Raw genomic sequence first — 26,524 nt, 5'->3', positions numbered from 1 at the left:
ATTATAGTATATATTATATATAAAGAGTTTACAAATATAGAAATTATAATCTAGAGAGAGTGAATCTTTCACTCCAAAGTAATATCACATCATGATATCATATATAGCACCTAGATTTCGTAGATCTCAAAAATCTTTATCATAAACACACCCTCAAATCTAGTAAACGCAATCCTTCTCCAACCACCAACCATGTCCATACCTTCTTCTAGGGTTTCAAATTCAATCCTCACTCTCATAATATCACAACACTCCCAATTCACCAACCCTCTTTCATAATTCACTTTCTCAATCTTCTTTTGCGAGGGTTTCTATTCTTGTATCTTCAAATTTTGGGGGGTTGCGTTTATCAATTAGGGAAAGTTTCAATTTTTCACAATGATTTCAACTGGGATTAACTTGGTGATGACTGTGATTGGTTTTGCTGTTAGTACAATGTTCATTGTTTTCGTATGCACAAGACTCATTTGTGCAAGAATTCACATGAATGCCAATAGAAGAAGATCCTTTCTCATTGCTTCTAGATCCAATCTCAGCTTGGTAGGTAAAAAAACCAAATTTTTTTTTTCATTTTTGTATAGTTTTTCACATTAAAAATGTATTTTTTATTTATTATTTATTTATGATTTGGGTATTGGGTATTTTTCTTTTATGCAGATGGAACGTGGTTGTCAAGGTCTTGAACGCATTGATGTAGCTAAATTTCCAGTTAAGAAGTACAGTGACAAGTTTTTTGCAGCTGAAGAAAATTCTCAGTATGTTCATTTATTTATTCCCTTAATTTTTGCATGATCGATGACATGAAACAGTTAGGAGTAAGTAGAAAAAATCACTGCTAATCAGTTAATTTATCGCGATATAACACTTCCTTGGCAAAATGTTATAATGTGGTTTGTTCCGGATTTGGTGGTTAAGCTAAACAAACAAAACTGCAGGGATAGGTGTTTGTAATGAAGATGTTAACATGATTTTGTTGATAATGAAATACAGTTAAGGCTTACAAGGGTTATGTAATATGACCATTTATTCTTGTGGGCTTTGATGCCATGCCTGTTCTCCTGTTCTTTAATTTTAAAATGTGTTTATCTTGCTAGAGAATTTGATATGTACTATACTTTAGGTGCATATTGGTGAAGTTAAACAACTTAATTAAGTGTTTGTCTATAATCTATTTCTATAATTGAATAATCATTGATAATAAAGTAAGGTTAAACTATTTTCATATAAGTAAGGTTAAACTATTTTCATATAAGTTGTAACTTGTAAGATGTTTTAATAAGAGCTTATTGAGATAAGCTGGAAACTACTTATGGATGTGCCATAAGTTGTTTTTGCAAGTGCTTATGTTATAAGACAAGGCTAGATAAGCTATTCCAAATGAACCCTTGATATGTGATGACTCATTGGCTTAGGACTAATATTTGTCGGTGTCGTGGTTAGGCTGTGCTATCATCTCCCGTGTATGTATACTATAGGTTGTTTTGGCCATTTTACCATAGCTAATAGCCCTCAACCCTTAAATGATTTTCCAATCCCTACATAGTCAAAATCCATTTTATTTTCTTTCTAAATATGCATACTCCATTCGTAATAACCTGCCGTACATTATGACACAAGCAGTAGGGTGATATAACAACTTATGCATACTCCATTCGTAATAACCTGCCGTGCATTATGACACAAGCAGTTGGTTGATATAACAACTTATGCAAACCTCATGGGATGTCAGGGAAATTTGTGCTTGTTATAAGTACCTTTGCCTATCTTTCTCCTAAATTAATAAAAGAAGAATGATTCCAACCTTGATTGTTATACTGGTAATTTGGAATAGCTGAAGAAGTGGTCAAGCCCCATTATTTCGTGGAATTCTTAATCCCAGTTGCAAGGATCGAACTTTGCAGAATTCGGAGGGTCTGCACCTCCCAATGTCTAAAGGCCCCTTTTCTCTGAAGATAAGCTGGCTTTCCTCTAACCCCCTATCTTTGTTTATATAATTACCATCTAATTCACTTCTAACAAGTGATTACTTGTATAATTATCATCTAATTCACATCTAACAATAGTGATAACTTATCAATACTTGTCAAATATGAAGTGTTTTTTATATGTAGTGAAGTGTTTTTTATATGTAGTTTAAGATTTCAGGAACGTAATTGTGGGTCGTGCTTTAACATTACGAACATTCAATTTTTTTGTATTTGCAGATGCACAGTTTGTCTCTCAGAGTACCAAGATGAAGATACACTGCGTATCCTCCCTCATTGCGGACACTCCTTCCATATGGCCTGCATAGACTTATGGCTGCAGCAGAATGCCACTTGTCCTGTTTGCCGAGTATCATTGCGTGAATTTTCTGAGACAACGCGATCAATGCAACCTGTATATAGCTCCCATCATGGGATGGAGTCCTTTGACACTCATCATTATCACTGTATAATGGCCGATAATGGATTATTGACAAGAACCCCTGATAACCGTGGGGTGAACCCTATTCAAGAGGATCAGTTTCCATCTGAGGGTGGTGGAGCAGTTGATATGGACAGTATCACCTCCTTAAGTCAGGGTGATTTCATTAAAGATGAAGAGAAGAAGCATGTAGAGAGCCCATCAAATTTATAGGTTTGATCGGTTCCTTTCAAATCACTAATTGAGTAAAGTTCATGTTCCAAAATTGGAGTGAAATGTATTAGCATGTCGAAAAGTGGTCATTTTCTTTTCTTTTTTTACTGTATATATAGCAAAGAAATTTTGCCCCTCGCATGGGGCTGCCCTTTGCTGTCTCCGCCTTTGTTCTTTTCTTGATCTTCAGCAATAGCTAGGACTAGAAACTCTCTATCTCTCATTTTCCTAGCTGTAATTGTTGTTGAACACTAGAATTAGTTGTGGTAGCCGGAGCTACAGCTGTCTTCCCCCTGCAGACCATTGTATTAATGCAATTCAGATTCACACATTGCCATTAATGTATCATGTCTTTTTGTCCAACATTTTGTCCATTTTTTGTGATACACTGTTGTCCTAGCAAGGTTCTTAGTGATTACTACCCTTCTTTTTTTTTCATTTGTTTTTATTTATAATTTATTCTTGTTTTTGAAGGAAAAGTCAATGATTACGGTCCTTCGTTTGTTGTGAGAATATTATATCTTGTGCACCCTAGAATCCACTTGTTTTTTTTGTCATCAAGAAACGGTAGAGTACTATTAGAAGGATTAAAAAGGTGATCCAACTCATGTAAAGTGAGCAAATACATGGTTTTATCAAATACTACAAAAAAGTAAGCAAATGCATGGGGTAAAGCAAAATAATGGTTGAGATATCTCACTTTACTTGGTAATAGAAGAGTCAAGTCAACCATTAAACACCTCCATTTTAGCATGTTTATGCCTTTTTTCTTTCATTCTTTGCTATGTAATGTCTTCTTTACTTTCATTTCCCTCCCTGATTTCCAGTTCTGTTGTCTTTTTTACTTTCATTTTCCCCCTGATTTCTCGATCTGTAATGTCATGTGTGTTCATTCAATATTTTAAAAACTGAATTGGATATCGAAGTGAAGAGACTTTTGGGTCATGATTCAATTGTATTAAATGGGTTGAACCGAGACAAAACTGTGATCGTACTGTTCAAATATTAACCGTAGGTAGTGTTGATTCATGGTTCAACGATTTGGTTTTTAACACACCAGTTTCATTGTTTGTTCGTGTATGTATACATTAAAGTGTATGACAATTTCTCTATATTATGTAGATTTTAACTCTGTTTTGTAGATTTTCACTTAACTTTAATATGTTATGGCTCTAAAGCCTCCTAGTTTTGGTGATTTTAACTCTCTAATCTATCTATTATGTTGTTGATGCTGCGTAGTTACTCTTTTTGTGATTTATATGATGTGGGATGCTTGAGTTTGAGCACAATAGAAAGGGATGACTCAAATTTCATCTCGTGTCTCCAATATCTACCATCTGACCTTATTCACCGTTAAAATATATTTACTTCTTTGCAATATGAATATTGCTAATGCTAACAATGTCTAACATGCATAAGCAAATTACTTTTGCACCATATACAAGTCTATTTTCTACCATTGGATCAATGAATCTCATCATATTTTATTTAATTTAATAGTGAAATTTATTGATCTAATGGTGGAAAGAATCTTGTGCATGGTGCAAGACTTATCTTGCATGTGCACCATAGACTTGGCATGTGCAATGAGGCCGATGATAGTTAGAAGAAATAAAAAACCTGCCACCATTTACTCAACCTAATTTAATTAAAACAAACAAGAAGTTGTGTCTTCTCAGCTAATGTACGATTTCTTTTATGTTTTTAACTATATTTCTTTTCCCTTGATCTCGATGTGGAATGTTGTTGCCCCCTTTAAAATAGTAGTAGCCTACAACCTGTAGCCAAAGCTTGGAAAAGGAACTAGAAGAGCTATGACAGTGCTTGGAAAAGGAAGACTTAGCTTAAATGCTCAAATGTATGTAGGGAAAGACTTGCTTTAATATCTACCTCAAATTAACATTGAATTTTTCTCCTTTGGAAACTAAGCCCTCCAATTTTTTTGGTAGAGTAAAAGTTTAAGGGAGTTGGATTCTGAGATCATCAAGGTCAAGGCATATTTCAAGGTTTAGAGAGCGTTTACAATTATATATATAGGGTTTTTCTATCATGTGCAAATTTGCATATGATAAGAAGTTTAAAGTAGTAACTTTGACTTGGAACTTGTGCATTTTATATTAATTATGTAGATTTTTAATAATTAATTGTTGGTTTCAATAAAAAGTTACTATTTTTAGTTGCTTTAACATGTGCAATATTGCACATGTTAGACAATCCCATATATATATACAAATCAATCACCAAAGATGTGCTCACATTAACTGCGGGAGTTGAACTCACGATCTTTCAGATGAGTCAACTTCTTATCAATTGAGTCAACCTTCATTGATATCTAGACCCTTGTTAAAAAGAAAATTGAGTGTGTTTCACATTAAAAATGGGAGGAGTGTTTAAAAGTGGGTATTTATTTAACTGTCGTAGAAAACAGAGTTTTTAACTATAGTTGATGTGCTTAATGAACAAAATACTTTATATTTACGAAGTATGTGTCGTGTTACCTTTTTTTGGGAATGGATCCTCTCACGTGACATTAAAATCTTCACCATTCATTTGAAAGGAGAGAAAAAAAGAATTTAGATAAAAGTGAGTTTTAATGATGTAGATCATGAAACATGAGAGAAAAAATTTGAGAAAATCCATAACCCATTTTTTTATCTATAAAATTATGAAAACTATAGTTAGTCCTTTAGTACTATGTAGTATGTACATATATACGTACGTATCACATTTCTGCAAACTATTTAACCTGTCAGTAATACTTGCGATCCTGTCATATGATTCATGATGAATCAATTCAACTACTGCTATCTGCCTGTCCTAAATAGCTCCCTTGGGTCCTCACTGCAACTTGTTCATCCATATTGACATTTCACCTGACCAAATTCCTATGAATCTTAAATCAATTAGAAAGTAGATTCTTCTCAAGATCACATAATTAGAAATTGAGTTTTCTTATATATTTTTGATAATATTTACAGATTTCCTTCCATTATTGTATTTCACATAATTAGTCAAGATATGAATTCTTTAATTAATTCGTTTATTTATAATAAGATACAATTATGACAGCTCTAAAACAAACAAGATTACTAGTTAAGATCACACAACAAAATACATAAGTAATTATTACATGATGTATATGTAAATCTTTGTAGAAGAAACAAACCAAACAACCAGAACTAACAAAGAAAAATTATACAACTACTTCAAAGTTTCTCCTCTTGGCTTGATTTTTGCTCTTAAAGACTCCTTCATCACAACAGTAAACTCCATCTTTCCAGAGAAATCTATCTTCTTCCCTGGTGGATAAGCACTCCATTCAAACTCTTGAACCATCCTAGCCAACATCAAATGAATATGCACAGTACCAATAGCCAAACCAGGACAAATCCTTCTCCCAACACCAAATGGCATCATTTTTACTCCTGTAACACCAGTTATATCAGCTTCCTCACCCTTAGAAAGAAACCTTTCAGGATCAAACTTTTCAGGGTTGGACCATAATTTAGGGTCCTCACCTATGCCAGCTGTATATACCTCAACATTTGCATCAATTGGTATATCATAACCTCCTAATGTGGTAGGTTCAGTAACAGCATGTGTTAGTACAAAATGTGTTGGTGGATGCTTCCTTAATAACTCTTTCACCACAGCTTGTAAATAAGGCATTTTCTCAACATCTTTTTCTTCTACTTTCTTATCTCCAACTATACTATTAATTTCTTGATAAAGTTTTGCTTGAATTTCAGGGTTGTCAATGAGTTGTGCAATTCCCCATTCAACAGCAGTAGCTGTTGTATCTGTTCCTCCATTCAGAAACTCTGAGATAAGTGAAACCAATTCTTCATTAGAAGGTGTTGATTTCTTACCTTCATGAACTTTGATATCAAAAAGTGTGTCTAAGTATGAAAATGTTGTAGCTGTTTGATCTGAACCAGGGTTTTGAAATGCTCTCCTTCTTTGTTCAATGAAAGGAACTAGGAATTCGACTTGTTCTTTGCGAACTTCCAAAGCTCTCTTTCTTTGTTTAGAGAAAAACACGCTTAGGATTGGTAAAAAGTCATCAATTCTTGGATCTAAAGTGATTAGGACATTCTTCATAACTTGATCTATTCTCTCAAGTTTTTCTTCATCCATTTCTAAACCAAAACACATAACAACAAGTATGCAAAAAACAGCAAACCTTGCATCTCTGACAACAATAACAACGCCATTGTTATTCTCAGCATTAACTTTAAGCCTATTGATGAGTTTATCCATTGCTTTGTCTCTAACACTTTTAAACTCCTTGAGTCTAGTTGAACTCAGCATGTTCTGAACCATGTTTCTTCTTAGTGATTTCCAAACAGGACCATAAACTGCAGCATTCACAGTGAACTTGTTTGCACTGAATATGTTCCTTGTTGGATTCTCAGGTGGTCTAGATGCATAGAGAGCACCCTTTTGAATGAAAGCTTCATGCACAAGTTTTGCATCTGTGATGATGATCATTGTCCTTGTTCCCATCTTGAGTGTGAAGATTGAGCCATATTTTGCTTTCATATCTTTCACATAATCTTGGAATTGTTTGCCGGAACGCGCAACTTGGAAAAGGTTGCCAACAACAGGCCATCCTTGTGGACCTGGTGGAAGGTTATGGTGTTTGGATTTGGTTTTTTGTGTGAGGAAGAAAATAAGGGCTGATAAGAGAAAGGCCAAGACTGTGAAGATGAGATGGTAGTAAGTAGAAAGAGAGGCAGAGGATGAAAAGAGAGAGGAAGTCATTTTGATTTGGAATGAGAGGGGAAAATTAAAGAAGGAATTGGTGGAGGTGATTATTATAAGAATGGAGGAGACATAGATAGATGGTTATAAGAATGGAGGGTGGTGTGAAATTTTAGGTGGGTTTAATAAAAGCACTTTCAAGTTAGCCAGCATGATTGGTTGGACTTTCAAGTGAGGCAACAATACAAGGCATGTAGATCCTTTATGGTAATGTACATACAGAGACAATTAGATTTGGAGAAACAGTTCTCTCTTCAAATCTAACGGTCTCTATAACTGCAATATTATGTTGTAGTTGTATAGGATTGAATTTTTAACGTAGGGTCACGGATTCGAGCACCTTAAATGATTAGATGAATATGGTTCAAATTCTGACTTTTGTATACGGAGAAAAATGTGGGTGAAAATGGAGAATTCACCATATATTTTCTACAAGATATTTGACGAAAATTAATTATTAAATAACAATAGATATTTCGTGTCTAAAATATGATTAATAAAATTTTATCAAATAACTCGGACAATGAGTTAAGAGTTACTAAAGAGTTTTAAAAAAGAGGTGGTTTGGACTTTAAACCGTAAAAATCACCTATTACTCTCTCTGTCCCACAATATTTATCGCATTTACTTTAAGCATATTGTGAGACATGTATTGTAATCGAGCCAAAATTTTATTCACCTACCCATGTATTATGCCAACCAATTATCTATTATGTCAAAAGGATATCTAACGGTGCTAGTGCATTCATGAGTCATTGGTGAACTTGTTTTCGCTACAAATAGCAAAGCTCTAATTGCAAAGAAAAAAAGAAAGGTGTTTTTGCCAAATTACCCATGATGACTAGTACTTCCTTCCTCTTTTAAAATATAAGTAAAATTCATTTTTTAGGTTCATTCATTTAATTATATATGTGGTTCATAATATGGATCAGATACATCATTAAATGAATGAATCTAAAAAATAAATTTTGCTTATATTTTGAAACGGATGAAGTATATTACATTTCTCTTTTTGTTAGAGAGGGATCATATTGATTTTACCGCCATAAATGTAAAGTGAAGAATAATACTCCATCCATCTAATTTTAATTGTCCATTAACATTAAAACAATAAATCATTTCTTTAAAAATGACCCACATCTCTAGAAACAATTAAAACAAGATGGAGGGACTAACCGAAGAGTGATACATATAAATTTAACAAAAGGTACAATTGTAAAATACTCTTTCCGTCCTAAATTGTATGTCGCTTTAGAAAAAAAAATTATTCTAAATAATATGTCGCTTTACAATACCAATGAAATATTTATGTTACTTTTCCTATTATATCCTTAACTATTAATTACTCTCTCTTCTTTCAATTATTTCATTTATCTTTTCCATACCATTTATTTGGGATAATTTTGTAAAACAACTCATAATTTCTCTTCGCCACGCAATATTAATTACATTTCTTAATACGTGTGAAATGACCAAAATATCTTACAATTTGAAACGGAGGGAGTAAGTGATTAAAGATGAATTGAAGCAAGAATCTTTTTAAGATAATTTTTCTTTAGATTGTGCTAATTTATGCTCCAAAAACACATATTAAAGAGAGTTGAGATCCTTTTTTTTTTTTAAGAATAAATAAATGAATATCTTCGTTACTATTATTTTGGTGCATAAATATTCAACTAATATCTACAATATTTTTACTTTTAAAAAAGTTGAATGTACAGATTTTAAGATGTTACAAGATCATACACAAATTTTTAGATTTATTATTCTTTTTTTTTTTGTCTTGTAGCCTAGTGGCTAGAGCTCACACAATTAAATGTGGAGAAGTAGAGAGATCGGGGTTCGAACCCGGGCCCCTGCATAAATTATACAATGTTCCTATCAACTGAGTTAAGCTCACAGGAACACCTTGTTATTACTCTTTCTACCAATATATTCCTTATTAATATTACCGATTTGTTTTGGTATATGAAAAATTAACACTAAATGTATCACTAATTCTTTTTTAATTTACTACAATAAAAGTCACACATATTTAAAACAACTTTATTAATTCAACAACTTTTCTTAATACTTATTACATCCATTCCTAATTATAAGATACTTTTGAGAAGAAAAAAAATTGTCCCTTTTTATAAGATTTATTTGGTATTTCTAAGTACATTAATTATTTTTTTACCAACATACCCTTATTTATTTTGCATCTTTTTCTTCAATTAACAATAAATATTATGTTGAAAACATAAATTAACTCTCTCTTAAAGATAAAATTGTAAAAACAATAGTAGTAACTATATACAAATTTAATACTACAAACAACTTTTTTAATCTCAGCAATTTTTGCATAAAGCTCCTATATTTAGGGACGGGTGTAATCTTTGCAAAGTATTCTTATAAAAAAGGCTGAAGGAAGTATTGAGTTTCATAACATATAACTTAACCCTTAGTATTTGTCATTTTCTTTTACAAATGTGGCACATATTGTGAAATGGCAAGAGTATACTTTTCACAAGATTTTGGATATTAAAGAAAAGTGAATCCTTAAAAAAAGAAAGTGAATCGCCTTGTACTTTTATTTTAAGAAGTTACTGAAAAAATTGGGTTTGAGTCGGGGAATGGTAAAGTGTGTGAGAGGGTTGTGATAATGACATTTAATTAATGGACCCAACCACTATGGTTGAACATTGACATGACGTGGTTCAATGGAGGTGATGGCTAATTTATGGCTAACTAGAATAAACACATGGAGCGGCTGACGGTTAAAAGAAGGTAAAAGCATTTAATGCAAGAGTTACTTTACTTGTAATAAGAGATTACTCTTAATCTACTCGTGAACTTAACTCAATTGATATGGATAATCCATAATAGTAATATATTTCCTCTTGTCTGAAATGTAAAAAAAAAAAATGAGTGTTGTTAACAAATGTCCTAATAATATTGTTTAAAAAAGCTAACAAAAGATATTTTAACTTTAAAATATAAATTAAACAAATATAAAAGCCATAATTATATAATTTTTAATGTAAAACTTACTATTTTTATAAAAGAAATGATATTTGTACAACGTGTGACAACTTTTGAACAACCATCTCTTATATTTGGATTGTGTTCATATCCTATCTCTTTTTTTCCCTCTCTATCACTATTATTTTTAACTAATAAGAAAAGATAAATAAAAAATTGTCTCAAAAGTTATCAAAAAATAGTTGTACAAATATCATTAGACTGTCCTAATTTATTGTCCCTTTGAAATTTAAAATCTACGACACCTCCTTTATTGTGTGTTACCTCTCGTCAAGAAATCAATGGAGTCACATTAATCACCAAGTCCTTACAGTTTGAGTACGATTATACACATGGTTCATATTCCACCGTTTAATTAATTATAAGACTGAATTTGCATATTTGTCTTCTCTTAATATAAATTTATCTTTTCCGTTAAAAATATGAAATTCTTCTCTTATATGTAAGGGTCGGGGTTCGAATCCCGAACACCTCAGTTATTCACATTTAAGGTGAATTTCTCTAGCCGCCAGACTACTTGACAAAAAAATAAGATTATTTTTAAAGTTTCACGTGTATTAATGTCTACTTTACAGAATTATTCAAATTTATAACTAGAAAACAGAAATTGATTTTTTTTCTCCTATTATATCATCAATTGTAGTAACTATATAAAAATAACACACAAACTTTTTTCAAATTTTTTTACAAAAACATTTCTTAATACCAATGAAATATGCAGAGGTCTTATAATAAAGGACATAGGGTAGTACCTTTGTGATATTGGAAACCGACATATTCATATATTGCCGTTTACAATAATCACTCCTCCTAACCTCCAACTGTTACGACCCTCTATTATTAATTTATATGAGATTTGGTAACTTTGACTAACAAAAACAAGAAGGTTTAAATTAGCAAAATTAAATTTGCTTTGTAACCAAAAAAAAATTAGCAAAATTGCATATTTTTATTTTAACAAAAAAACTAATATTCATTAATGTAAACCAATTTAAAGTAGTGGATAGTTTAATAAATTTCATTTTATTTTATTTTTCAATAAAAAAAATCCAACAATTGTTTCCTAATTTTTTGGAAAAATTAATAAATTGTCCTCAAGCTATTTGTTATAAAATAAAAAGTGGGTCTAAGTTAGTAAATTAATGCGGTTAACATATATATTTTAATGAAAATTACTAAAGTAACCATCAAGTTATTAGTTTTAAATATTAAAGATGAATGATATTTTTATCGAAATGAAAAGGTACACTTTCGCTAACTTGGACATTCATATTTTTTTTTTTGAGGGAATGGATATTCATATTTTTTGTTGGTCTAAGTTAACAAACTCATATATATATATATGAGTTTTTTTTTTTTTTGGAAAATATACGAGTTTTTCAAATTATGCAAATTTACACATGTTAAAAAATTCAAAAAGGTAAGTATGCATTGGAACTTGTGCATTTAATATTAAATATACATATTTTAAATAAATATTTGTTTTTTTTCATTAAAAAAAGTTTCCACTTTTAGTTGCACATGTTAGATAAAACCTTGTATATGTATTAGTAAATATTACTCGCTCCGTCTCAAATTAGAAGTCATTTTGGAAAAAAAGTTGTGCAAATTATAAATCGTTTTACAATACCAGTGAAACATTAATGTTACTTTTTCTATTATACTTTTAACTATTTATTACTATTTTTTCTTTCAATTCTTTAATTTATCTTTCACGTACAATCTATTTAAGGACAGTTTTATAAAATAACTCCTATTATCCCTATCTCACACCAAATCAATTATATTTCTTAACACATGTGAAATGTCCAAAATGTCATATAATTTGGGACGGAGGAAGTATGCAAATTCAATCTTATAATTAAACGGTGTTATATGAACCATGTGTATAATCGTAATCAAAATGTTAAGACTTGGTGATTAATGTGACTCCATTGATTTCTTGACAAGAGGTACCACACAATAAAGGATGTGTCATAGACTTTAAATTTCAAATGGACGATGAATTATGACCGTCTAATTATATTTGTATAACCATTTTGACACAATTTTTTATTTATCTCTTCTTATTAGTAAAAAATAATAGTGTTAGAGAGAGAGAGAGAAAAAAAAAATAGATAGGATAGAAACACAATGTGAATATAAGAGAGAGTTGTTCAAAAGTTATCAAACGTTGTAAAAATATCATTTCTTTTATGAAAAATGGAACAAATTCTCTTAGAGCATTGCTTAACTATATGAAAATAGTAAGTATTACTTATTTTCTCATAAATTACATCTATCATAAGTATTCCTATTTTAGTTATGTCGGACATTAAGCATGGATACTTCTTTGGGTCTGAACTAAAACTTTGGTTCCCCGAATCATATGATCTAGCCCCTTTCACTAGATTAAATTCCTAGATTGGTCTGTAGACCATGTTACATATTTCAACTAGATTATGTTTATAGTCACTTGTCGGATTATCTGGCAGACTCGAAACAACATGATCTTCAATGATAGTAAATAAATTATTTGACAATGGCTTAACAAAATTCACTTGGATTCCTCCTCATGAAGACAATAAATTTAATGTGGATGTCAGCTCTTTCAACAATCTTGAAAGATCGGGCTTGGGCGGCATCTTGCGCAACATCAATGGTGACTGGTTACTTGGATTCTCCAACTTTATTGAGATCTCTACTTCCTTGTATGCCAAACTTCATGCAATTTTAAATAGTTTCAAGATTGCTCAAGTTAAAGGATTCAAAAATATTATCATCGAATCAAATTTCATTCTAGTTGTTGATTTGACTTCTCGTAAAACTTCTCAACTCCATGCTTGTGTTACGCTCATCCAAATAATTTGCCATTTTTGCATGGGGTAATGAAACATCCATTTTCCGCATATTCTTAAAGAGGTAAATGAATGTGTCGTTTGACTTGTGAAGACTAAAACTTCCTCCAATGATACCTTGAAGATTTAAAATAGATAGTGTATATGGCCGGTGTTGATGGCGTTTGATCTCCACAGTCTTAGTTCCTTTTCTTGTTTCCTTGTTTTTTTGTGTCTTTTATTTTCCATTTCATAAAAAATAAAATGGTGTATACTAATGATTTTAAATGACGAAAACACTTTTAGACAAATGCTACATTACTTATTTATTTTCGAAATAAATTCGCTTTGCCACGGCTGGTCTAAGGGCCATACAGCCAAGGCTTTATACCTTCAATTATTTTTTGAATATGTATGTTTAGGTCTACATAATAAAAAAATTCAAATCCAAAAAGTAATCTGTCTCACAAGTGGAACAATACACAAATTTACGTAATTAAAATAGGGTTAGGCTAATGAGCACGTTCGAGACATTTTTTAAATATTTTAAAATAAGCAATTACTCCATCTATTTTAAAATAATTGTCACTTTAATATTATTTTTTTCTGCCCTAAAATAATTGTTATTTAAAATACCATGCAACATGTATGTAATAGTAGTATTTTAATTTATTTTTCTAAAAAAAGGTTAGATAAATTCTTATACTTTTGTATTCTGAACAACATTTCAGGTCACTATACAAAGTAAAGTAAATCAATTGTCTTTTCAAATAAAAAAACAATTCTATTTGTTCACCTTATGGATTTCATACTAAATGCCTACAATTAATATCTTTGTATTAGTAATCTTCTGTTAAAACGGCATTTAATTAAGTGCTTTGATATATATGTCACTCTACATGAATACTTTATTTACGGGTGAACGTCCCTCTCCATAATTAAAGTCACTAAATTTGGTGCAACAAAGTTTAGGCAGAAACACAACTTTGGGACCAAGAAATTAAATATAATAGTAACATGCAGCATCACTAGATACTTAATTTTTTCCCCTTTAAGTACCCTTCTTTGCCTTTCAACACTACCAGTTTGTGATTTCTTTAAAGGGTGTGTCAAACACATTGTAGAATAAATGAATAATCCTCAATCTCCCCTACAAAAAAGAGAGCTTCACATTTGGTAAAAATTTATTAAGCCTTTAACAAACCATCGTGCATTTTGTAGTGACCTAAATTTAACATCATTTTTTAGGGGAGGCTGTTCAATGCAAGGAGACAGCTATATGCATAACTTATACTTGGAAATAAAAGTTGCCTAGCAAATATTCTTTAGCTCAAACTATTAAATAATGGAACAAGAAGAGATAAAGTGAATATTCTTGAACTATTGAAAAATAGAATAATCTGAATGCAATTGGAAAGGAGTGTCTATACAAGAGGAACTCAAAGAGATATAGTAGACTAATCCAACCTAATTAGATTGGTTATAATAACAAACTAACCAATTAGGGAAGGCTAACTGAAAATTAAAATACTTCTTTTTGTTGACTATATTACAAACTTTTCACTTCTTGCAATATAGTTAACCAAGTGGAACGTTATCTATAAATAATTTGATCATGTTGCTAACAAATTCTCCCTTTCCATACCGATTTCTAACTACTAACTCTTGCTTATAATAATATTATAAATATTTTTTTTGAAGACATAAAAATAGAATATATTAACATCGGTGGTGATCCACTTCAGGAGTTAAAAAAATATGCGAAATAAAGAAAAGACACATCATTTTTTATTGCAAAAGATGAAAAAGAAATACAAATGATTGTCATTTGTATTCGTACAAAAAATATTGATGAAACTATGCATGGCTTGCTCAAAAAAAGAAGGAAAAAGAAAACTATGTACGGGTTGCATTTTGCATTGCAAGTCGCACGACCTCCGTTGTTATCTTTGCGTTTGGTTATGCAGTAACAAAAATTAATTTTGAATTAATTAATTATGTAAAATTGATTTTGTTTAACAGCGAGTTGATAGTAAAATAATTTATAGGTTTTTTTTACGTATGCTTAGTTTAATTCTAAGTTTTGATACGATCACTGTTTAAATTAAATATTTTTATTTAACAAAAATATGTTCAAACAAGACGAAATTAACTGATCGTATATATTTCTTTTGTCCTACGAATATAAGTTTGTTTAGTTATTTATACATCATTGTTCCAGAATATAAATTGTTCTAGCCAAACAAATTTGTTTCATTTTATATATAGTTTTATAACATGTACGATTTTTTTATATTTATTTTTAATTATCTATCACTCTTATTTTCAATTATTGTAATTAATCTTTCTTTTTTTTAGAGAGACATTGTAATTGATCTTTTGTATACCATTATAACTTTGTGAAGTACATAACGACCAAAGGTACATGTTCCTTTATGATAATGTTTGTTAAGTTTACGACGACCATAGGTACATGTTCCTTTTAAATTTTCCCTCACACCTGTTCATTCCATTTTTCATACAATAAAATTCAAGTTTACCGTAAATATAACAATGTATGTTAGGCCAGACGTCATGATCGGGGTTTGAACTTCGATATCTAAACTTTGTGTGCGTAAGTTTATGATGGCTTTGTCATCCCGTCTATCTACTAAAAAAAAAATCAAGTTTACAGTAAACATAACACAATATAACAAATGTTATTTTCGTCCGTAGTTGGAAAATGTAGGGGTATACTTTCAATTGTTGGGTTACAACTAAAAGTTCCTCACAGAAGAATTACAACTAGAAATAGAATGTTCGCCTTTGTAGGCCCGTAACAATAGTTTATTTTTAAGAATTGTTAAACATACCCCTATAATCGGTATTATACGCCTGCACCCATGCATATAAAAAGGTTAGTTTTGATCCACAGTCAAAGTAAAAAATTTACATCTCATTGTACGGAAAAAAATTTACATCTCAACTAATCAGAAACTATGATTTGTACGACTTTTAAGGTAGATGTGATTAAATTAAGGAAAACATCTTTAACAATTAAACCATTATGATTGATTACCAATAGGGTTAATTTCTTTGGGTTAGATATTTTTCTCGAGAAATAGAAATTATTTATTTTATGGACCATTTAAACCCAACCATGATTTTATTTATAATATTTAAACCTATTCCCATTATCCTTTTCATGCTTGAACCATTTTCATTTCGTAGTCCCTAATCCAAAGAAGCATGATATTGGATCCATTTTGTGGATTAATTTCATCGTTGCTGAAACTTGAACGTTCAGGTTCATCTTCATGTGGGTTTGAACTTTGAAGAACCTAGCTACCAAATCCCAGAAATTTATGTGTTTTTTTAGGGGAAGAAATTTATGTGTTTGAATAAGATAATTAAATTGATATTATTTTAATACAAATTAATGTTTTTGAGGAAGTTTTAACACAAATTAATAAAAATGATATTTGATTTGAAAAATAATTTGGATATCAGTAAATCAAAATATTAATCTGTCTGGAAAATTAAAAGAGAAAAAGAAAAAAATAACGACCACAGTGGGAGTCGAACCCACGACCTTTTGATCCGAAGTCAAACGCGCTAATCCACTGCGCTATGCGGTCTTTTCGTTGTTGGAACTTGTCCGTTTTAACTATTGAATATTCCAATATACTACGAAACGCCTCTCCATAAACACTAGTATGTTATTTTCTTCTTTTTTGTGCTTTGAGTCTATCTATTATAATAAGAAAATACTATGATATCATTAGCAAAATATGAAAGAGAGTTATTTATTTTTATTAAATTCTATAGATACAAACATGAAATTCTTTTAGAAGAAATGAATATTGATTGGATGAAGTAATTGGAATCCTATATATATATTTCAGTAACGAAGTTGTTTATGTTTTTACAAGTGTTGTGTTTTCAAGCTAATAGTGATATTTTTTGTCATAGATTGGTGATTATACGGTAAAATTTACACACTTTTTTGAATGCAGTAGAAACATAAGAAGGGAGAATACCAATTCCCTATAAATTTGGTATGTGTTTTAATCAATAAAAAATGTGTTGTGAAAATTATGTTAAAGAGTTGTATTGTGTTGTTGTGTTAGTATTATTCCTATCATGTGATTCCGCTAAGTGGCAAATGTAGTGGAGAACTGCTCAGAGGTTTTTATTTGTATTTTTGTAATATTTTTTCAGATGTTGTTCTACTAAGATAAATACTTTTTTCAAATAAAAGTTATTTAAAAGTAAAAGGGAGAATCAATTAATATTATTCATTTACTCTCACAGTTGCAATGACTACTCCTCAAACATAAAACACACGGTGTCTAAAAAAAAATACACAACAAATAACAATAACAATCAAGTATTATTTCACTAAGTGGGGCAGTTACATGAGTTAAATTATGTATAATGTTCTATGATAAACCATATTTGAATTCAACTCATTAACATCTAAATCTTTTCTAACAATATCTCTTATATTTTTTATAGATTTTCCTCTACCTCTCTTGCTCTGACAAACCTCTATTTAATCTACTTTTCGTACTACATCATCTACATATCTTCTCTCTACATTCTCAAACCACATAAACCTATTTTCTACCATCTTTTCTAATATAAGTGCTACCCAGGAGCGGATCTAGACATGATGGTTTGGTATGACAAAACTATAAAAGAAAAATATTAGTGTACATTTGATTTTAATACGAAATATATATTAGTAATACGAAAGATAAACAGAAAAAGCACGACAACGAAGTGGCTTACTCAAGTTTGTTACATCTCTATGTCTCAGGTTTGAATCTCATCCATCACACTTTTGATGATTTTCTTCTTAAAAAAAGTTTAAAACAATGTCAATGGAAGTTGAACCATAGACATGACTATAGATAAAGCTCTACCACTAGACCACACATTTATTTGTGAAACATTGTCCAATTATGTGATATATATATTATCTTTTCGGTTTACTATATTAATAAAATAAAAAAGGCTTAATTGCACTTTTGGCCCCTAACTAATTAAAATACAAAACAACCCCCCATGTATTGGCAGTTTTGGCCCCCAAAGTGGAAAGATAGGGGGTCAAAACTGCCAAAGATCCAATACATAGGGGGCTGTTTTGCATTTTAATTAGTTAGGGGGCCAAAATCGCAACTTTTGGAAAAATAGGGGGCCAAAAGTGCAATTAAATTATGGGCTGCAATCTGGTGTGGCAGCCACCACACTATGCCTAACACTAGATCTGCCCCTAGTGCTACCCCAACACTCTCTCTAATAGCGTCATTCCTAATCATATCCCGTCCATTCTTACTACTCATCCAACGCAACATTCTCACCTAAACCACCCTTACTTAATTCTCGTGTTAGTTCTTAACCGTCCAACACTTTGTATAAAATTATTACATGCATAAAATTGGGTGTAAGAATATTTCTCTATCTGCAGCTAATCCCACTTGTCTACTAAGATTTGCTATGATGAGATTCGGTCTTATTTGCATTGACATTGGACCCACGAAAAGGGAGAGGAATGAAGAACGGTTGGAAATTGATTCTCAAAACGAGATTATCCAATGATGTGAATCCATAAAGAGGCCTCAAAGGCTCAAACCTTTGATTTATCTTTAAATAATCAACAATCATCGTGCAAATCCATCATATAGTCTTCCATTTCCCCATCATGACCCCCCACCCACCCTTACCAAATGTCCGTATAATTGTGATAAACAAACCATGTTGTCCAGCTAGCCTTTTGTGTACCTTTCCCATTTAGGCAAGAACAAACACCACTTTCCCATGTAAGACCGCAAAAGGAACACTTTCCATTTTCTCTTTTGCATTTTCAAGCTTTTGATTATGCATGCCTAACACTTCAGAAAATTTATTATGCATACAAAAATAGGTCAATTTCCCCATAAAAAAAAATAAAAAAAATAGGTGAATCTATTGTGAACTACTTCTTTACGTGGTTCATCATCCATATTATATTTTAAAGTCATTAGATTAATTAGTATATGCATATTTAGATTCATTGGTTAAGGGCCTTGTTGGGAGCTTGGTGCGGGGAGGATGAGAAAACAAAAAGAAATATATCACCCATTATTTGAATGAGGGGTTCTTTTGTAGAATGACAATTAAAAACTTCTGATAGATATATTTTTAATTTATAGAGAGCGCTATAACAACATATGGTGGATTTAAAAAATGTATCTGCTCTTCAAATTAAGAGAATTTTGCATTGTGCAAAAAAATAAACTCTTCAAAGTTTTTCCCTACCAAATCTCTTCATTCTTCCCACTTCCTCCATCATATTTTTCAAAGTCATCTCTTGTCTTTTCCTCGTAAACTCCAAAACATGCCATAAAAAAACTATATTATATCACTTTGTTATATATATTTCTAAAACATCTTAACAAATATCTATTTGGCAGCAATTTTTTTTATATCATTAAGGAGGAAACTTGAGGATGAGCAATCTAGTTATCTAGCCACGTGACATAGTCATGAGTCACATGTTGGTGTAGCCAAAACAAGTTGTATTTTGCTTATAATATATTGCTTGGCTACGTCAATGTGCATGGCAGCAATTAAAGGGACTTGGCCTACAAACACTGCAACAACACAAGTTGGTCAACAAACGTCTGAACTAAGCAATCAGTTATGACAATGATTCAGAGACTCCCATCTCTTTTCCTTCCTTTCTTTCTTATTTTTGTTTTGTTGGAAAGAAGAAGAAGAAAAAAAAAAAAAGTGAATGGACTTGTTGTATAGAGATAGATTTGAGGTGATAGATCCCGAGAACAATCCTCGGATCATCCCAAATTGAATTCTATATATAATCCTCCTTTCTATGCACACATCGATCTAATTTCATAATCCCAATTATATAGTTTACCATAATAGATTGTTTGAGTTATATGCTTCTAAGTATTATATAGTATATTATATTTTCACGTGTGAATTTTGTAGATATAATTTGAATTTGACCATGTTGCCTACTTAATTATGTGATACTCTATGTAGAGATTAAAATATCATTCAATATTTGTACCAAAATTCTCTTAATTTTCATATTGACTGTTTTAGAAATTCTTATTTTTCAATGTAGACAATACAAATATTCATCTTGAGTACTCAATTATTGTTTAAATGTGGTAGAAAAATAACGTAAATTAAATTTTTCAATGTAGACAATACAAATATTCATCTTGAATTCGAAGGAGCAACAATGAGTCAATGTTTGAGTATAATAAGATTTGAAGATATCAGATCAGATCTCCGTATAAAACCTTAAGACAGTAAGAGTCGCCTATCCAACATTTAGTTCATTATAGTCAATGCGAAACTAATCGCTAACACTTACAAACCCAAAAAATAATTTCTTTAAAATAAAAACCACTACCTTTTTACTAGCTAGGGTCTTGCAAGAACGATCTAAATATGACATAGTTGGAAACTGAAACAAGCTTTTGGGTGGGTCATCATCAGGTCATTTGATTACAAGTCGGGGCCTTTTGAAAATGAGTAATGATATTTGTACATGCATTTTATTATAACTTTGATGACAATTTTGTGTTTTTTTTCTTCTTATTGGTCAAAAACAATGGAGGGAGAAAAATGAAAAAAGAGGATAAGAACATCATATGAATATAAAAGATAAAGTTATCCAAAAATTATCACAAAATAATAGTATAAATATCATTTCTCTTTAAAAATATACCAAGTCTTCCTAATTATAGATTCAGATGATAGTTGTTTGCTTTTATTTTAATTTTGGTCATGTTGCTAGTTATGTTTACAAAATTACGCTCTTCATCAAGTTTGATCCCACTAGATTTTTTTGAGTTATGATACATAAACATCCTTAGGTGGCAATACACCCCTTGACACTCACACAAAAATCTGACATGTGGCCATATGGACCCCGTACAAGTACACTTTCTCTTTCTTCTTCTCTTCTCTCTTCCTAATACATAGGGTGTACAAGGGTGTATGCAATTAAAAGGTGTTTATGTAACATTTTCCATTTTTTTTGGTAAATGTTTGTAATGAAGTAGCAATTGTTCTAACTTCTAACCTTTTGTCATCTTCTTGAGTTTTGGCCTAATCCTCAAAGATATTAATCAATATTTTTTTTTGGTACAATTAATCAATATTTTTATTAGGGATTACAAATGATATGAGGTAATTTGATGTGTCGAGTAATTGAGATATCAAATTTGTCTTATGAAAAAACTTGCATGCTACATCTAAAAAAAAATAATGCTCATATATATGTTTACAGTTTACCTAGCTACCATTTAAAATCAAAGCCAAGTAAACATGCCATTGCCATGTAAGAGCTAAGCTAATATCCTCAGCAAAGATTCTACACACACCGTTGAATAGTAAGGAAAGCAATAAAAAAAGGTTAAGCCTCAAATACTGTACATACGTCACTCGACCAATGCAGTAGTATAGTGCAGTATATATGCAGGCATATAAAATTGCATCGTGTGATGCTCTGCCACTTGTCCCTCTTCCATTAGTGGACGTAACATTAAATATGCTTCCATCCTAACTCAATCACTTGATATATCTTAACAAAACTTAACAAGAATTTTCTGTATTTTGCACTAAGATTTTACATATACCAGCCAAGTTCTACAGTGGTACATCTTGCATGTAGATGCACTTGTATTATATCAAAATGAAAATTGGGGTTTGTCTGTTATTCTCCTGAAATGGTCAAAGGGTAAATCAGGGTTTGTCTTTTATGCCCTTAAAAGGGTCAAAAGGTGGACTTTATTTTTTTTAGTAAAAAAGTGAATTTTATAATAATAAAAAATGAGGAAAATTTAATGTTTTACTAAAATTTAGGTAAGTTTTTTGAGAAGCATATGTAAAAGTTGTTCAAAATAAACTTAAAGGCGTTATTTAAAATTAATTTAGATAAGTTCTCTTTATCTTCATGATGAATTATTGAAAAGTTTAAAGGAGTGTGAGGAGCAACAATCCATCAATGATCTCAAGCCACCAAAAGAGAGGCACGACATCCCCATCCAAAATTTGAAGTGATTAGGTATTCTCGTCCTTGAACTCAACACGGAGTTAGTGATCTAATTAGTGCTTGCTTTATATTTGTCATGTGAAACAAATAAGGTTACTGACTGAACTTCTACTAATGTTGCACAATACATATATACAATTTGCTAGTAGTTTTTATGATAATTAGAAACTTAATAATAATATAATTAGCAGCAAAAATAGCAACAGTATTTCAGGAAATAAAACAGTAAATAATACTAGTATTTTATATATCTATCTCCTTGCCTAGGTTTGAAAGGATGTAATTTATGCTTTTCCCTTACAAAGTACTTGAGTCTTTTCTACTACTTAAAAATCATGTCCTTTCCTCTCTCATAATACATTACCTAGCTATAGCTACATAGATGAGTGAGTCTAACTTTTAAGACTAGCGGTAGACTCGGATCCTGTCTCCTTTCATTTCAGTTTCATACCAAAAAAATTAAATTAAATAAAAAATCTCATTTCTTCATATAACCATCCAATCCTTCTTCTCTCTCTCTCTGTGAGCAGTAAAGAAGATGAGTGACCTATATGGGTTACCGGAGGATCTCCGGCGGTTGATAACATCATCAAGAAACACTACACATCTACCAGCAGAACCACCATGTTTGTATGGTGGTGCTGCTACTTTTCCTCCACCAAATTATTCCTATGACCCTATGATGGTTGGTGATGTTTTCTACCCTCGTAGTAACTTCACTCACCACCACTATGACTATTCCTCCACTGTTAACCCTACAACTACCACTATAGCTGCTGCTTCAAATTCAGATCATGCTACTGCTTCTACTGCATTCTGTGTAGGTTTAGAAACTTCTGATAAAGGATGGCTTGGTAACTTTGATTCTTGTAACAACAGATGGCCCAGACAAGAGACTCTTTCTCTTCTAGAAATCAGATCTCGTCTTGATTCTAAGTTCAGAGAGAATAATCAGAAAGCACCCTTGTGGAATGAAATTTCTAGGTATATGTTAGTGTCTTAACTCTCTTAATTAATTACTGGTTTACCAAGCTTTTTATTTCACTTTTTTTTTTTAGAATAATTTCCTTTTGTGATTGAAAATGACAGGTTTTTTTTTTCCATGATAATTTCCTTTTTGTCTTAAGTGTTATAGCTAACTGAAGATCCATGTGGTTTTTTATTATGATATATTTCTAGTTTTGTCTAAGAATTTTCACTGACTTGAGTAGTGACTATACTCTTGCACTGGTTTTTTCCATGATACTAAATCATTCATTGCAGGTGCAAATTAAGGATTTCTCACACTGAAAGCCTGTCTTTGTTTTGTATATATAGTCCTATTAACCTAATTTGCTCAGCTACCTAGCTAGGGCTATTGGAGTTTTGTTAATTCAAATGCATATATTTGATGTTTCTGACATCATTAATGAAGAGATCAGAATGTTTTCATTATTTTAATCATTTCAGTACAAAATACTTACATTAATTATTCAGCCTATCACTTGATTTGATTTTTTGTTTGAAAATATCATGTGGTCTTGGTCTTCATTAATTAGTACAACTTTTTACCCCAAGGTTTCAATTATAATCTCATATTTCCTATTCCTAGTATTTCTTATATCCCACAAATCTCTGCATTGGAGGAGAGCAAAGGGTTTTGTAAGAGATTTGTTGACAATTTTAAATTGTTGTTGCGGTTGTATTTTTTTATAATATTGTAGAGAATTATAATAAATTTGTTTCATTTTAAATAGCTAAATTTACTTAAACAACTCAAATATGCACAAAGCTATAATAAATGTGGTTGATATAATATCGATGATTGCAGTAGTGTTCTGATATTAATGACATAAAAAATCATTATGTTTAAAAATAATTTTTTTTAAAATTGCAATTAAATTTGTTGATGCATTTTTTTTGCTACAAATTTTGTGGATGTATATGTGTATAACATATAATATAATAGCTTTGTGATCTACTTGTTTAGGATAATGGCTGAGGAATTTGGGTACCAAAGAAGTGGAAAGAAATGCAAAGAAAAGTTTGAGAATTTGTACAAGTATTACAAGAAGACCAAGGAAGGTAAAGCTAGTAGACAAGATGGTAAGCACTATAGATTTTTCAGACAGCTTGAAGCAATATGTGGAGAACCAAACACAAATTCTCACGCCTCAACTTTAGACAAAATTACCCCTAATGCTTCCTTTGTTGCTACTCAAACTCCAACCTTCACAATTAACCAAGAAAATACTAATGGTGTTGATCACAATTTGATCCATAACCACAAGTACTCACAAAGCCTAAGTTTCTCGAACTCGTCTGAATTTGAGACATCCTCATCTGAAAATAACGATGAGGATCTCTCAACTATTGCACACACTATGAAATCGTCGAAGGAGAAAGGGCAAAGTGGTCATAGGAGGGCAAGGAAAAGTTGGAGAGGTAAAGTTGAGGAGATTGTAGATTCTCACATGAAAAATATTATTGAGACTCAAGATGCTTGGATGGAGAGAATGTTGAGTGTTGTTGAACAAAGAGAACAAGAGATGGCATCAAAGGAAGAAGAAAGGAAGAGAAAAGAGTCAATGAGGTTTGATCAAGAAATACATGAACTTTGGGCTAAAGAAAAAGCATGGGTTGAAGCAAGAGATTCTGCATTGTTAGAAGTTGTAAGAAAACATATTGGGATACAACTTGAAGCACCAAATAAGAGTAAGAGCCAAGAAGCAAATGATACAACAAATTATGAATACCCTTTTGAAAGTGTGGATAATATTCATAGATGGACAGAAATGGAGATTTCAAATTTGATACAACTAAGGAGTGGTTTTGAACATCAAGTAAGAGAAAAGGGATATTTGGATGACGGTGTTTGGGATGAAATAGGTGAAAGAATGGTTTATATGGGATTTAATAGGAATGGAGCTGAGTGCAAGAAAATATGGGATGATATTAGTATGTCTCTAAGAAGGACAGTGGACTGTGGAGTCAAAAACACAAGGCCTTGGTGTTTGGGACTTAAGGTGACAGATGATGACGACCTTTGACACAATTCATGTAACACATGCACATGAATCAGAGTTTTTTGGTTCTGAGCATGAAAAAGGGTCATTGACTTGCAAGTTTGGTTCATTGAAAATCACAAGGTGTGTAAGACTCTAGCTAGACCATGTCTTTTATAAGTTTAAATAGGTTGTATGTGTACGTAGGACTAATGCTTGAGTGTAAGCTCATTGACATTTGTTGTTTAATTTTATTGACATCAAATGCATATGCTTGAGTTCTATAATGAATCATATTTATGAACTTTGTAGGTTTTGATGTTTTATTTCTTTATTATATATGTTTGTAAAATACTATAAGTATATTATTTATATGTTTGGATTAAGGATGAGTTTAGTAAAATTATGAGCCATTATAATTTTAATAAAAATTACACTTTATACCTTCAGCAAAATTTACACGGTTTCATCGTAATTTCATAAAATTCATTGTGATTTTAACCATGCACATCTTATGTGATCATGTGCTTGATTTTAACTTTGCAATTTCACATTGTTGTCAAATTCAAGGATATATATGAGAAAATAAAATTGAAAATGAAAGAAATAAATAATTGGTTCAATTACAATTTTACTCCCCCTATTTTTATCCATTTATGAAATTGGTTTCCCCTTTTTAAAATTACTTAGTTTTGGATTCTCTCCTTTAAATCTATGGACTCAGATTTTTTCTGATGTGGTATATTTTAAATATAAAAGAGATGTCATAATTGAGTTATTTTAAAATTGAGAAACCAATTTTGTGAACACATGAAAATAATGGGCTAAAACCAACTCTAAAAAATATAAAGGAGGACCAAAACTAAGTCTAAAACATAATTGCTAAATACCAAATCATTTATAATTTGCCTTAGGATTACTATTCGTAAATATTGGGCTCGTTTCTTACTATTCGTAAAAAAGGATTGCTTGATTTTTAAGGTGGATTTTGAGAAAACTTATGTCTCCTTAAGTTGGAGGTTCTTGGGGTACATGCTTAGGAGTTTTGAGTTTTGTGCTCGATGGAGGGATTGGAGGAGAGCATGTGTTTTCTTGGAGTATGTTGGTGTTGGTAAATGGGTGTCCAACGGAACAAGTGCAAATTAGTAAGGGGTTGAAACAGGGGGATCTTTTAGCCCCGTATCTATTTCTATTGATTGTGGAAGGTATGGGAGCGTTGATGAAAAAGGCAGTTGGACTAGGCTATTTAAGGGGATCCAGAC

At 31.3% G+C, this 26,524-nt stretch overlaps 3 protein-coding genes and 1 non-coding gene across 4 annotated transcripts; 2 read left to right on the top strand and 2 right to left on the bottom strand.

Annotated features, from left to right (window-relative positions):
• Positions 1–30: 30 nt before the first annotated feature.
• On the top strand, positions 31–3,034 carry LOC25485819 (RING-H2 finger protein ATL8). The gene is made up of 3 exons (XM_013613932.3): positions 31–540; positions 658–755; positions 2,205–3,034. The coding sequence occupies exons 1-3, from the start codon at positions 379–381 to the stop codon at positions 2,617–2,619; spliced, it is 675 nt and encodes a 224-aa protein (XP_013469386.1). The 5' UTR covers positions 31–378; the 3' UTR covers positions 2,620–3,034.
• Positions 3,035–5,638: 2,604 nt separating this feature from the next.
• LOC25485818 (cytochrome P450 77A3) lies at positions 5,639–7,543 on the bottom strand. Its single transcript, XM_013613931.3, has one exon. It carries the CDS (start codon positions 7,381–7,383, stop codon positions 5,821–5,823), a length of 1,563 nt encoding a protein of 520 aa, XP_013469385.1. The 5' UTR covers positions 7,384–7,543; the 3' UTR covers positions 5,639–5,820.
• Positions 7,544–16,766: 9,223 nt separating this feature from the next.
• On the bottom strand, positions 16,767–16,840 carry TRNAR-UCG (transfer RNA arginine (anticodon UCG)). Its single transcript has one exon. It is a non-coding gene; the product is annotated as a tRNA-Arg (tRNA).
• A 5,758-nt stretch (positions 16,841–22,598) lies between these two features.
• On the top strand, positions 22,599–25,566 carry LOC25485816 (trihelix transcription factor PTL). Its single transcript, XM_013613930.3, has 2 exons — positions 22,599–23,262; positions 24,248–25,566. The coding sequence occupies exons 1-2, from the start codon at positions 22,817–22,819 to the stop codon at positions 25,305–25,307; spliced, it is 1,506 nt and encodes a 501-aa protein (XP_013469384.1). The 5' UTR covers positions 22,599–22,816; the 3' UTR covers positions 25,308–25,566.
• Positions 25,567–26,524: the final 958 nt, after the last annotated feature.

Source organism: Medicago truncatula, chromosome 1, assembly GCF_003473485.1.
Source record: "Medicago truncatula cultivar Jemalong A17 chromosome 1, MtrunA17r5.0-ANR, whole genome shotgun sequence".
NCBI lineage: Eukaryota > Viridiplantae > Streptophyta > Magnoliopsida > Fabales > Fabaceae > Medicago > Medicago truncatula.
Note: the sequence above shows the minus strand (reverse complement) of the source record. Positions and strands in the feature narration are given on the sequence as shown.

Coding starts and splice junctions, on each gene's coding strand:
- LOC25485818 (XM_013613931.3), bottom strand. CDS start 7,383: ATGACTTCCTCTCTCTTTTCATCCTCTGCCTCTCTTTCTACTTACTAC.
- LOC25485816 (XM_013613930.3), top strand. CDS start 22,817: ATGAGTGACCTATATGGGTTACCGGAGGATCTCCGGCGGTTGATAACA. Junction 23,263..24,247: donor TTGTGGAATGAAATTTCTAG/GTATATGTTAGT, acceptor CTACTTGTTTAG/GATAATGGCTGAGGAATTTG.
- LOC25485819 (XM_013613932.3), top strand. CDS start 379: ATGATTTCAACTGGGATTAACTTGGTGATGACTGTGATTGGTTTTGCT. Junction 541..657: donor CTAGATCCAATCTCAGCTTG/GTAGGTAAAAAA, acceptor TCTTTTATGCAG/ATGGAACGTGGTTGTCAAGG. Junction 756..2,204: donor GCAGCTGAAGAAAATTCTCA/GTATGTTCATTT, acceptor TTGTATTTGCAG/ATGCACAGTTTGTCTCTCAG.